Raw genomic sequence first — 13244 nt, 5'->3', positions numbered from 1 at the left:
ATATTTGCTGGGGACTGAACCAAGGGCCTTACAGATGCTAGGCAACCACTCTACCACTGAGCCACATTCCTAGTCCTCAGTTACTATCAACGGTAATTATGAGGTATGACTGACAGCCTGGAATGGTCAGTAAATTCTCGACATGCTGAAGAATGGTGGATGTACCTAGTCATCTTTATGGGCCCTACTGTATGGAAATAGCAGACTTGTTGAGCCTGGCGTGTGGCTTGTGGTGCCTTCGATGACAAGTTCCATAGTGTCACAGACAGTGATTAAAACATAGCAGGTTTTGGGTCCAAATGTTGCTTATTTTCATATTTATTTGTAAGAGAGAGAATGAGCGAGGGGAAGATTGAGAGAGAGAAAATGGGAGTGCCAGGGCATCTAGCCACTGCAAATGAACTCCAGATGTTTGTGCCACTTTGTGCCTCTGGCTCTACATGGGTACTGGGGAGTTGAACTTGGGTCCTTTGGCTTTGCAGGCAAGCATCTTAACTTCTGAACCATTACTCCAGCCTAAATATTTAGTTTTATTTACTTATTTGAGAGAGGCTGACTGACTGGCTGTGAACACTTGATATATGTGCCAGCATGCTACTTGGTGCGTCTGGCTTTGCATGGGTACTGGGGAACTGAACCCAGGCCCGTGGCTTTGTAAGCAAGCGCCTTTAACTGCTGAGCCATCTCCCCAGCCCACTGAAATAATTTTTAAGCGTCTACTTTATAGCCCTGGAACCCTTGGGAATGCATAATTAACCCTTTGCAGTAATACCTTGGTTGTTTTGGTTAGTCTGATGAGGCCGCTAAACCCCTGAATTTTGTGAACCTGCCTGTCTACAGACAGCTTCTCTGTCCATGCCTCTGACCCAGAGATGACCTTCCCCAAATCTCCAGCATCAGTACCTCTTTTCCAACTTTATTTTCTTAAATAAAAAATATATATTTGTCTTCTATAAAAGTGAAATGTGTTCACTTTAGGAAGTTTGGAGAAAAGTGTAAAGGGAATGAAAATTATCCCTGATTCACACATTCAAGATGGGTGTGGTGGTTTGATTCAGGTCGCCATAAACTTAGGTGTTCTGAATGCTAGGTTCCCAGCTGATGGAAATTTGGGAATTAACATCTCCTGGAAGCAGTGTATTGTTGGGGGTGGGCTTGTGGGTGTTATAGCCAGTTTCCCCTTGCCAGTGTTTGTCACACTCTCCTGTTGTTCTTGTCTACCTTACGTTGGCCAGGGGGTGATGTCCACCCTCTGCTCATGCCATCACTTTCCCCTGCCATCGTGGAGCTTCCCATCAAGTCTGTAAGCCTAAATAAACCTTTTTTTTTTTTTTTAACCTTGAAAGGCTACTCTTGGTTGGGTGATTTCTGCCAGCCATGCACACCTGACTGAAATACCGGGTACCTCCTCATGGGGGGAGCTGCCCTGAACACCGTAAGACATGTAGCAATCGTCCTGACATCTCCTCACTGGATGCTACTGACACTCCCTCTCTAGTGGTGATAATCAAATGCTTCTGGATGATATCAAGTGCTTCTGGAGGAGAGTGACGTCTGAGATGCTGTGCCCATCCTAACAAGCTGGGACATCACAAATGCAGCATCCTTTACTGTCTGCTAAACAACATTCTCTCCCCCTCAAGACATGTATTCTTTTTTTCCTACTCAATTTTCAGTTGGGAACATTTTCAAAAATTATTAGACTTTTTTCAGAAGGATACTTTTCTTTAAAAAAATCATTTAATTATTTAAGAGAGAGAGAGACAGACAGACAGACAGAGACAGGCAGGGTAAGTGGGGAAGATAATTGAATATGGGCTTCCTGCTACTGCATATGAACTCCAGATGCACATAACACTTTGTGCATCTGGCTTTACGTGGGTACTGCAGAATGGAATCCAGGTCATCAGGCTCTGCAAGCAAGTAAGTGCCTTTAACTGCTGAGCATCCCTCCAGCTACAGAAGGATGCTGCTTTAAAATATTCTATTTTTGCTGGAGATATGGCTTAGCAGTTAAGATGCTTGCCTGCGAAGCTTAAGCACTCATGTTCGAACCTCCAGTTGCCAAGTAGCCAGACGCACAGTGACACAAGCATGCAATGTGTCACACATGGGTTAGAGGGGTGCACATAACTGGAGTTCGTTTGAAGTGGCTGAAGGCACTGGCATGCCCATTCATTCCCTCTTTCTTTCTCTCCAAAAATAAATTTTAAAATGTTAGTTTTATGAGAGAGAGCGAGGGGGGGGGGCAGGGGAAGAATGGGAGAATGGGCATGCCAGGGCCTCTAGCCATTGCAAAGGAACTCCAATTGCATGCATCACCATGTGCTTCTGGCTTATGTGAGATCGGGGGAATTGAATCTGGGTCCTTAGGCTTCATAGGCAAATGTCTTAACTGCTATGCCATCTCTCCAGCACAGAAGGATGTTTTTTAATGGCTGTATAATGTCACAACCCATTTTACCCACCCCGTTTCTGGACATTTTGGTTGGGTCCAATGCTACGGAGCTATAAATAATGCTTGTGTGAACAGCCTTACACACAACTAAGAATCCTTGAACATATTTGAAGAGCAGATGCAGGAAGAGAAATTCCTGACAAAGGCTTATGATGCACTCACTGTATGAAACCAACTTCTGGGTTGTGAGTTATAGCAGCATGCATTTTTTTTAAACTTTTTTTTTGGTTCATTTTTTATTTATTTATTTGAGAGCGACAGACATAGAGAGAAAGACAGATAGAGGGAGAGAGAGAGAATGGGCGCGCCAGGGCTTCCAGCCACTGCAAACGAACTCCAGATGCGTGCGCCCCCTTGTGCATCTGGCTAACGTGGGACCTGGGGAACCGAGCCTCGAACTGGGATCCTTAGGCTTCACAGGCAAGCGCTTAACCGCTAAGCCATCTCTCCAGCCCAGCAGCATGCATTTTTAAACAGTGGAGTAACAACTCCATAGTACTTCTCATGGTGGAGGGAGTCGTGTTTCACTAGGGAAGGAAAAATGGGGAACCGTTTCCAATCTCTCTCCTTTGATGCTTGGGGTAGCAGCATGTTTTCTGTGGCTGCTCAAGCACAGCAGAACGGAAGGGTGCCTGCTAGCCCCATGACAAGCTTCCCTGTCTGACAAGCTAAGTGGAGAAGGCTATTTGGGGGTCTTAGCAGGAAACCCTAAAAGCCAGAGCTAATTTAGGATAGGTCATGTGAGCCATAGGGATAAGAAATCAGACATATCACTTTATACTGTTCACTGAGCCTGGACCCCCACAACTCTGGCTTGGTCCTCAGCAGCACCTGGCTGGAAATAAGCATCCTGCTCTAGACCCACTGAATCAGAACCTGCACTTTAATAAGAGTCCGGGAGTTCTGGTCCACATTGATGTCTAAGTTCTCACCAGAGACACCTGGACCTAAACACCGTCAAGGCTTTGACTTCTAAATAAAAAGACAATGTAGTATGTTTCCAAAACTCAAAACTCTTTCCTGCTTTGAACCTGAGTGTCACATTTTAGCTGATGGTACTAACAGGGTACAAGGACTTTTTTTTTTCCCAGTTGGCTTATGGAAGCCAGTGCATAAGCAGCTATTATTCTCATCAGCATTAATAGCACCATGATGTTCAATTATTATCATCATCCTCACCATAACTCCTGAGGTCTGGGATGTTGGTTCCAGAGGAAGGCTGATGGGGTTAGAGGATTCATTAAGAATCTCTTCTTGGGGCTGGAAAGATTGCCCAGTGGTTAAGGGACTTCCCTGCAAAGCCTAACAACTGGGGTTTGATTTCCCAGTGCCCAGGTAAAGCCAGAAGCACAACGTGACTTATGCATCTGAAGTTTGTTTACAGTGCCTGACGGCCCTGGCATGCTCTCTCTCTCTCTCTCTCTCTCTCTCTCTCTCTCTCTCTGCTTGCAAATAAATAAATAAATTTCAAAAAAGAATTACTTTTTGACAGTTTGTGAATACTAGATAAAACTAACCCTCAGCTTCTTCAAGGCAGCTTCCTGTAAAGTAGGAAACCGTGGGTCTGGCACCAGGTCCACACCGACCCTGAGTCACCACATGAGCTTGTGCAAGTCTCTCCTGGAAATGATACCGACATTCTTATTGTGACCTCACACCAATGACAACTGAGATGGTAAGTGGTACAGCAGTTTGGGATTCTTAAAACCTTCTCCCATACAGGTATGGTAGAATATCTCTGTACTCTCCTATTCCCAACACTAGGGAGGTAGAAGGAGGAGGATCAGAAGTTTGAGTGCTACCTGGGCTCCTTAAGATCTGTCACCAACAAGCAAACCAACCTTCCAGTACTTTTCATCCTGCAGCTCTATCTTTAAGTTAGCTTAGCAAGTCAGATAGTGATGTTTTCCTCAATTCTGTTCTGGTTTGAGACTGGGTGTGGGTGGAGCAGGTGATCAAAAAGGAGAATGGGGTGAGGGGTCTGGGGAGATGGCTCAGTGGTAAGAGAACTTGGCCTACAAGCACAGGGCTGAGGCTGCCCAAGTCTGATCCCCCAGCACCCATGTAAAAATATGGGAATTCACTCATGTTTGTAACCCCAGTCTAGGTGTGGGTTCCAGAGCATCCCTGGGGCTCACTGACTGAAAAGAGAAGGTCTGGGTTGAGTGAGAGACTCTAAAGGAACAATTAGATAAGTAATAGAGGACGCCCAGTGTTCTCTGGAATCCGCACACAGCACCACACACATGCATGTCACACACACATAGTATACCACTCACCGTACCACACATACGCTACACATAGGCACACGTGCTTGCATATATGCATATGCCACACAGATCACATCACACACCACACCACAATATGCTACACACACACATACATACACACACACACGTGTGCCTGTACACATGCATGTATCACACATGCATCAAACACCACATGATGCATATGACACACACACACACACACACACACACACACACATGAAAGAAAAAAAAATAGAATGAAGGAAAAAAAAATCAGGAAAAGAACAAAGGCCTGGCTTGCCCACATTCCTAAGGTGGCGGGAAACCTCACTCTATATGGAATGTCATGGCAGAGAGGACCCTTGGCCTGGATGGTACCAGTGCATTGGCTTCTGATCCAGATCTTCCTCAACTTCTAGCAAACCAACACACTGCAGTTCAGCAACTCATCTTCCATCAGGACATATCAGACACCCTGGGAATAACAACCACTTTCTGCTCAGGGACAGAATCAGGATTCCCATGGACACTCCCTTCCTTCGTGAAGCATGCCTGAATCTATGTGCGCAGCTAACCCCTGCCTCCCTTGATGGGGCCCCTTACCTGGGAATCACCAGTAGACTTTCGGAGACTCATGTGGGCAGGCTCTGGCGGGTGCGCTGGGGTCCCTGATGCGTGGTATCCATTCACTGCGGGGACAGAGACACAGCTCAGATGCTGCGTGGGCCACAGACAGGTACCCTTGACTTCTGGAAGCCCCTTCTCCCATATCCTCCCAGGGTTGTGGGAGGTCTTAAAGTGGTGGGGGCCATTTCTCAGGATCTGGCCAGCAGCTGCACAGCTAGGAATGGTTGGAAGTATTTGAATTATCCCTAGCACCTAAGGTACTGAGCTCTTGAGGGTCTGACTTTGTTTTCAGGAATTTGTTTAACTGTCATTGCAGGTGCCAGTCAAGGGCCCTGTCCCTGACTCTAGAGGCAGGTGGCCCTTCCACCACTGCCCTGTAAGTCCCCTTACTCTCACTGTGAGGAACTCCAGCCTTAACCTCAGAACAGTGTCATGTACGTGAGGGCTGAGTATCCGTTTTCCATGTGCTTAGTATCAAAAGTGTTTCAGAGTTTTTGGAAGTTATATCATTTGTGAATAGCAGTTGAGCATCTCTAACTCAAAGTTCCAAAATTTGAAATTTTCTGTGATGATAATTTTCACTGCCAACTTGACTGGAGGAATCATAGTGGAGTCACAGCTCTGGGCGTGCTTTCGAGGACGCTTCCGGGGAGGTTTATCTGAAGCCAGACCTGCCCTAGCATGGGTTGGGTGCAAAGATGACGAGAAGCAGAAAAGGGGCCCAAAAGCCAAATGAACAGCAGTGTTCATGTCTCTGCTTCCGGACTGTGGACGCCAGTGGCTTCACACTTCCTTCCTGGCACCTTGATGGCCTGAACCTTCTAAGACCATCCTTTCTTCTCTTGCCTTTATTTTTTTTTTTTTGGGGGGGTCTTACTTTGAGGCTGGCCTCAAATTCACTGTGATCCTCCCACCCCTGCCCCTCGAGTGCTGGGATGAAAGGTGGGCACCACCACGCCCGGCCTTTTTAAGTTGCATTTGTTCGGTGCTTTGTCACAACACCGAGAAAAGTAACTGAGACATGCTCCAAAATCCACAGTATTTTTGATATCATGACTTCATTTTACTGCTCAAAAATTTTTAGAGTTTGACTTTGGGGGTCTGAGATGCTCGACCCATGTGATGAGAAAAGAACGGGGAAGATTGGTTGTAAAATTTTACTCTGGTAATTAATAACCAGTGGTTATATACTCAAGATTCTTGAACTTCAGTTTTCCTAAAACTAGCAAAATAATAATAATCAGAGGCTGTAGCTGGGACGGTGACCTGAGGCAGGAGAATCAGGAGCTCAAGGCTTGCCTGTGCTTCAGAGTGAGCTTCGGGCCAACTTAGGAAACTTAATGAGATGCTGTCCTAAAATTTAAAATGTTAGAAAGGGCTGGAGATAGAACTCAGTAGTAGAGCATCTGCCTAGCACGTATGAGCCCCTGGGTTTATTCCCTAATACTGCAAAACAATTATTAAAAAGTACTAAAATCCTGTCCCTCTAGAATACATGCCTCTTGAGGAATACTCAGTCGTGTCCTTAATGGAAGCTTTCAATGGGCAGGGAGGGCCTTGATTTGTAACCTCTGACTTTCTCCGGGGCATCAGTATGCCCACCATGGCCAGCTTCATGCCCTCAACCCTGCTGCACGCTCCTGACATCATGGGTTCACACCGGAACTCACGCTCTTACCCAGACACGTGAGCTCGGAAGAGCTGCTTCTCCTTGGCTTCTGTAGAGTGAGTACAGTCCCGCCTGTTCCCACCCGCTCTGCAGGTGCCACAACCCCTTGAGACAGTGAGTGCCAGACTGTGGAACACAGTACTTCACGCAGAAAGAAGGGGGGGAGCAGGCAGGCTGCTCCTTTTGCTTATGAATTTAGCCTCTGTGAACCACCAGTTTGCACAGTTTCTACAAAAAAGGAGAGCAAGCCGTCTTCATACCCACGGCTGGGCAGAGCTGTGGATGGATAGACACACAGGGCTGTCAGACTGGAGGAAGCCAGAGAACTGATGTCTTCCTCACAATTCTCCTGGTGAAAGCTTTGCAGCATGGTAGGAAGCACGGGGAAAAATATTTACAAATCCCCTGCACTTTCCCCCAGAGGCGCTGGGACACTGATCCCCAGCCGATGGCACTGGGGAGCCTATGGGACCTTCGGACAGGGGGCCCTACCTGGTAGACACAGGGCTGCAGGGGCGGAGCTTCAGGGTTGCTGATCACCTCCGCTCCCTCAGCCAGGAACTCCCCGTGCCTTCCCCGCTGTGACGGACTACACCTCTTTGGAAACGGTGAGCCAAAATAAACCCTTCCAGTCTCAAGTTGTTTCTGACAGGCATTTTTGTCACAAAAATGACACAAAAATCCAAAACTTTCTTGAATCCTGACATTGACACCATGGGCGGAAAATTCCACACCATGAACAAGATTTAAAATACTGTTTAAGGTTACCTGCCGACTAAGATCTGTTTAGACTTGAGTGTCAAGCCCAAAATAGCTCACTGTGTATATGTAGATATTCCGAAATCGGAAGTGCTTCCGTTCCCGTGCATGTGGTGGAGGGTCGCTGACCGGAAGCAATCAGTGGGCAGTGGGGCTGTGAGGACAGTTTCAGGTGGAGGTGTTTCATGCTGCGGGGTGGACCCCATCCTCCACTGCCTGCACCAACCCAGGGCCGTCTGCACGCAAGACCGCACTCAATAGCCAGGCTTTTGTAACACACACACACACACACACACACACACACACACACACACACACCCCAACTCAGTGAGAAAGGGTAGCTGGAAGGGGGGCACAACCTGTTCAAACTGGCACTGTACAGCCGTGGCACATCAGGCTTGCGATGGGACAGCGTACAGTGAGGGGAGGGCCCTTGGAAATTCTTACTTATCCAGGGACACGGTGCTGAAATGGACAGGTTACGCACGGAGACCGAGCGTGATTGTGCACGGCTGTCGTCCCACAGCTTGGCAGCTGAGGCAGGAAGACTGTAAGCCTGGGTGCAGAGGGCTCCACAGGAAAGACCTTACCACAGCAAATGCTGTCAAGTATAAAGACGGTGGATATCCTAGCGTACTGCTTTTATGCGGTGTCTGACTAGCAGATGACCTTAAGAAAAATGAAATTCAAATAAGGCGGTTTACAAGGTTGATTGAAATGCATGTATTAAACATCTTACCCTGTAAACAAAGACGACACCGAAGCTGTGGGACATTTAAAATTTAACCGTACTTAAGCCACATATAAACTGTCAGGTAAAGGCAAAAAGCATAAAAAGCACAGGTCATGTTCTTTGATCAGAAAGCAATAAAAGTAGATATTAATAATGAAAGAATAAGTAAATACACCAAACTCTTAACTTCCCAATTTCCAAATACTTTGAACTTAAGAAAATGCCCTCTTAGAGAATGTCTGTTCCAAAGAGAAGCTATGACTCTAACTATAAGAACATTTAGAAAACAGTAAGAAAGAAGATATTAAAAGATAAGTTGGATAAAGCCTGAATTATACTTGGAAAAGAACCCATAGCTTTAATTATTTTATTATCAAGCCCAAAGGAACAAAACAAATGGACTAAATATTCCTTTTAGGATTTTCAGTTTTAAATATTTTTATTTTTATTTATTTATTTGAGAGGGAGTCAAAAGAGAGAGAGAGAGAGAGAGAGAGAGAGAGAGAGAGAGAGAGAGAGAATGGGTGCACCAGGGCCTCCAGTCACCACAAACAAACTCCAGATGCATGTGCCACCTTGTGCTTCTGGCTTATGTGGTTGTTCTGGGGAATTGATCTGTAATTCTTAGGCTTCGTAGGCAAGTGTCTTAACCAGTAAGCCATCTCTCCAGCCCCAAGATTTTCATTTTTTTAAAAAAATTTAAAGACCTATGAAACCCATCCAGGTAAAACAAGAGGAAGGACCATCAACAGAAGTTCCCAGGTTAGGAGAGAGGGTAGTTCTGAGTTTGGGGTGCGGGTAGGAAACAGGGTGATAATACACGAGATGAACCAGTTTAACTCGAGAGTGACCACAAATGCTCAGAGTTAGGAATGGGGACACTTAAGCACAGCAAATATGGATAAGAATTTAAAAAAAATTTTTTGAGGCAAGCCCAACAGATTGGCCTTTTTTTTATATGAGAGAGAGAAAGGAAGGGAGGATGGGGGGGGGGGGACAATTGGCATGCCAGGGCCTCCAAGCCACCGCGGTCGAACTCCAGAGTGTGCGGCCCCTTGTGCGCATGTGCGACCTTGCATACTTGTGTCACTCTGGCGTACCTGAGACCCCCACCCCAAACTCAGAGAGGTGAACACGAGTCCTTAGGCTTCACAGGCAAACGCCTTAAACGCTAAGCCATCTCTCCAGCCCAAGAACTTATAAATACAAGAGCACCATGTCTTCTATTCTAGGCTCACAAAAACCAAACCTTCTATGAAGCTCAAATGATCAACACTGTTTCAAGGAACACCGGAAATAAAATGTAAAAACAAAAAAAAAAAAACAAAACAAAAAACAACCTTCGAAAACGTCTCTCTCCACCAATGGCATCAGATCCAGGTGGTTGTATGGGTAGAATTTGTACAAATTCTCAGGAAAGAAATGCCCAGGGGCAAGATGTCCTGGGGTCCAGGAACACATAGGCAGAACCCCCCCATCTCTGCATCTAGACAATTTCATCCTGATAAAAATGGAAAACAAAGACAACATGAAGCCGAACCACAGCTCAGTCTGGCGACAGTAAAACATGCATTTTACCTGAGCAGGAAGTGATGGCACTATTTTTGACAGCACCAGGTCCCTTAAGCCCATACTGTTCTCCAAGTACCTGAGGGCAGAGGCTGCCCTGACTCCACTTATTCTGTCCCAGGAGTGCACCCAGCACATTCCGTACGCTGTGCCCTGTCATCTGCCCTGGCTCCCCAGCTCATCCCAATGCTGAGGGCGGCTGGGAGCAAGCTAATGCCTAGGTATCCTGCCTCTAATCCAGGCCCTTGTTCTCATTTCAGTTCTGGTCTGTCAGCTGTGGGCTAATTACTATTCATGTCAAAACAATTACTGGGAAATAAAAACTAATTTTTCACTCAACCATTTCTACCCACACAGCAGTTCTCCTCGGGCACCTTGGGTGTTGCATGTCTGTCTATGACTTGGAGGCACATTCGGGAAACTTATCAGTGGAGATGGGAACAATGATGGTCCACAAGACCCCAGGGCCTTGACCACAGGTATTCTTTGTTAAAATCCCTGTCTTCTGGGCTCCTGACCTATTAAGCACTGGCCACAAAGCAAACAAGGCCCAGTAAAGGGGCTTTTGTGATCTCCAGTTGCTGAGGCATAAGTAAAAATTGGTCAACAATCACTCAACCATAAGGAACATAATTCAAGTTGGGGATATAAAATGCCAATCCTAGGGGTTTCTATGACTGAGAAAGGGGATAACAAAAAGCTCTAGCTGGTCAGTAACAGTGGTAACTTCAAAAATAAACAAACACAGACATTTATGCACTGAACTCCAGCTTATGGTCAGTCAGACGGAAGAGAGGCTTGGAAGACGATCAGCAAGAGGAGAGGCCAGATGCTTGAGTAGAAAAGGAGGAGGAGAAGGAGAAGGAGCTGGGGGCTGCGGGTGAAAGCAAGGAAGACCATACAAGGCTTACAATGGAAGGGGACTAAGACACAAGGGTCCACCTCTAAGCTCCGCTTCTCTTCATCCCCAATTCCCCAAGCCTGACTATTCAGATTTGTGTTGCATGAAGAATACAAAAGAATGCATGTGAGTCAGCCTTGGTACTCCATATACCTTTGGCTCTGATCCCATTTCTGCGCTCTCTCTCTCTGTCTCTCTGGCATAAGGCACAGTAAATTCTTCCTCAGGTTTAGAATCTTGGAGCTCTGAACTTAGGGTTGTTGAAATCCATCCATGTACTCTTCCTTCCTTTCTCCCTCTTTCCCTTCTCCTCTGTCTTCCCTTCCTTCTATGTATTCATCCATCCACCTATCTGCCGTCCTTCCCACATTTCAACATGGTGGAACACCATGTTTCCTGGCTGTGATGTAAAGAACAGGTCCGCTTCAGGGAGTTCATTTTATTGTGTGAGTGTCAAGCAGCAGAAGCAGCAACCTAGTCATGTGGTCAAGAGAGCTGGCGATGGATGCTCCCATTTAAATTTCATGTGATTATTTAGGGCAGGCCTTTGAAAATATGCTGATATGTGCTATGAACCTCATAGGCAGTAAGTCCCCCCCACCCTGCACACTCTTGACTGGGGCAATGAACCAGGATTGCCTTTGAGCCCCACTTTAAAAACACACCTGTAGCTATTGAAATCTAAGGTAGGTATGTTTGTTTATTTTGAGGTATGGTCTTGTTCTAGCCCAAGCTGACCTGGAATTCACTGTGTCGTCTCGGGCTGACTTTGCACTCCTCCTACCTCTGATTTCTGAATGCTAGAATTAAAGAAGACCCAAGTTTTCACACCAGGAAAACTCCAGAGTCAGTTCTGAGGACAGCACCTTGGCGGTGTAGAGGACCCTATGCTGCCTCCTTCCAGGTCTGCCACACTCGGTAAGGCCTCACAGACGCCTCTTCAGTGGCACCTGGATTTTTCAGAGAATTCACCACCCACCCTTGGCCATTCGGGGAAGTCATGTTATAGGATTTGCCTTCAGTTCTAGAAAGTTTCTTTCTGGCCAGTTAGTCCTCACTGTCTGCCCTGTCTCACATGCAAACTTGGTTCCCAAAGATGGAGCTCATGAGACATTTTCACCTACGGTCGTGAATGGCTGAAGACCTAGTGCTCTTCTCCAGGCTGTTAAGGTAGAACACGGGATCTATAAGCTCCTGGGAGCCTCGCAGGATCGCAGGTTCCACTGGGAAGCAGCAGGGCCTCCCCTGAAGTGCACAGGGAGGTCTCATTTAGAGCTGCGGAGGCTGGTCTGGCCTGGCTCTTTGCTCATTTACAAGGCAGGAGCGGTCCTGCTTGGTGTCAGGTGGCAGAGGTGAGGTAACCAGAGCTTCCTGACTCAGAGAAGGCAGGGGTGAGGGTGCGGGTACAATTTTGGAGGTCCTTCTCTGGGAGCCTCTGCTCTGGTGAGACACAGCTGTCTGCTTGCCCCTTGAGTTCCACAGTGGGTCTCCCTAGCCCTGGGCCACTGCAAAGGCACTTGCCTTGTCTCCTTCCATTGTTCCTTGGGGCTGCTGGAGGCCCAAGAATAGCTCCCAGCTGGGCCCAATACCCAAGGCAGACAAATCTGAATCCTAAACCTACTTTCCAAAACCACCCTTGCCTAACTTCCACCAGGGCTATCTCAGCAAATAACAGATAACAAATTTCCTCTGTTTCTTTGAGGTAGGGTCTTTTTCTCGCCCAGACTGACTTAGAATTCAGAATGTAGTCTCAGGCTGGCCTCAAACTCACAGCAATCCTCTTACTTCTGCCTCCCAAGTGCTGGGATTAAAAGGCGTGTGCCACTGTACCTGGATGATTTCTTCCATTTTTTGTTTGTTTATTTATTTATTTAGTTAGTTAGTTAGTTATTTAAGAGTGACAGATAGACAGGGAAAGAGGCAGATAGAGAGAGAATGGGTGTGCCAGGGCCTCCAGCCACTGCAAACGAACTCCGGATGTGTGCATCCCCTTGTGCATCTGGCTAACGTGGGTCCTGGGGTAGTGAGCCTCAAACTGGGGTCCTTAGGCTTCACAGGCAAGCACTTAACTGCTAAGCCATCTCTCCAGCCCTATCATTTTTTTGTTTATTTATTTATTTTATATTTCTTCCATTTTTAAGAAAAGCATGAGTTTACTATCCCAGGCCTGGAAGCTCAGGAAAAGTTTGCTCTGCAAGATACAGCCTCCACCAGCCCCAAGTGACTATCTAATAATAAATAATAAATAAATAAAAGCTAAATGCAATGTAGTTTCCAGG

The 13244-nt window shown here is 46.6% G+C and overlaps 1 protein-coding gene across 8 annotated transcripts in view; it reads right to left on the bottom strand.

The window, feature by feature from the left end:
- Window positions 1–13244, bottom strand: part of Gas7 (growth arrest specific 7) — a 253382-nt gene that overhangs the window by 50111 nt on the left and 190027 nt on the right. For 4 of the 8 annotated variants that reach the window (XM_004663133.2, XM_045130725.1, XM_045130726.1 and 1 more), the window contains exon 4: window positions 5311–5396. The exons of the other annotated variants lie outside the window; for them this stretch is intronic. In XM_004663133.2, the coding sequence (XP_004663190.1) occupies window positions 5311–5396 (86 nt within the window). The remainder of the gene's footprint in view (window positions 1–5310; window positions 5397–13244) is intronic. 8 annotated transcript variants of the gene reach the window in all.

The sequence above is a fragment of the Jaculus jaculus genome, chromosome 12 (assembly GCF_020740685.1).
Source record: "Jaculus jaculus isolate mJacJac1 chromosome 12, mJacJac1.mat.Y.cur, whole genome shotgun sequence".
Classification (NCBI taxonomy): Eukaryota; Metazoa; Chordata; class Mammalia; order Rodentia; family Dipodidae; genus Jaculus; species Jaculus jaculus.
The sequence above is the reverse complement of the archived record's forward strand: the minus strand, read 5'-3'. Positions and strand labels throughout refer to the sequence as shown.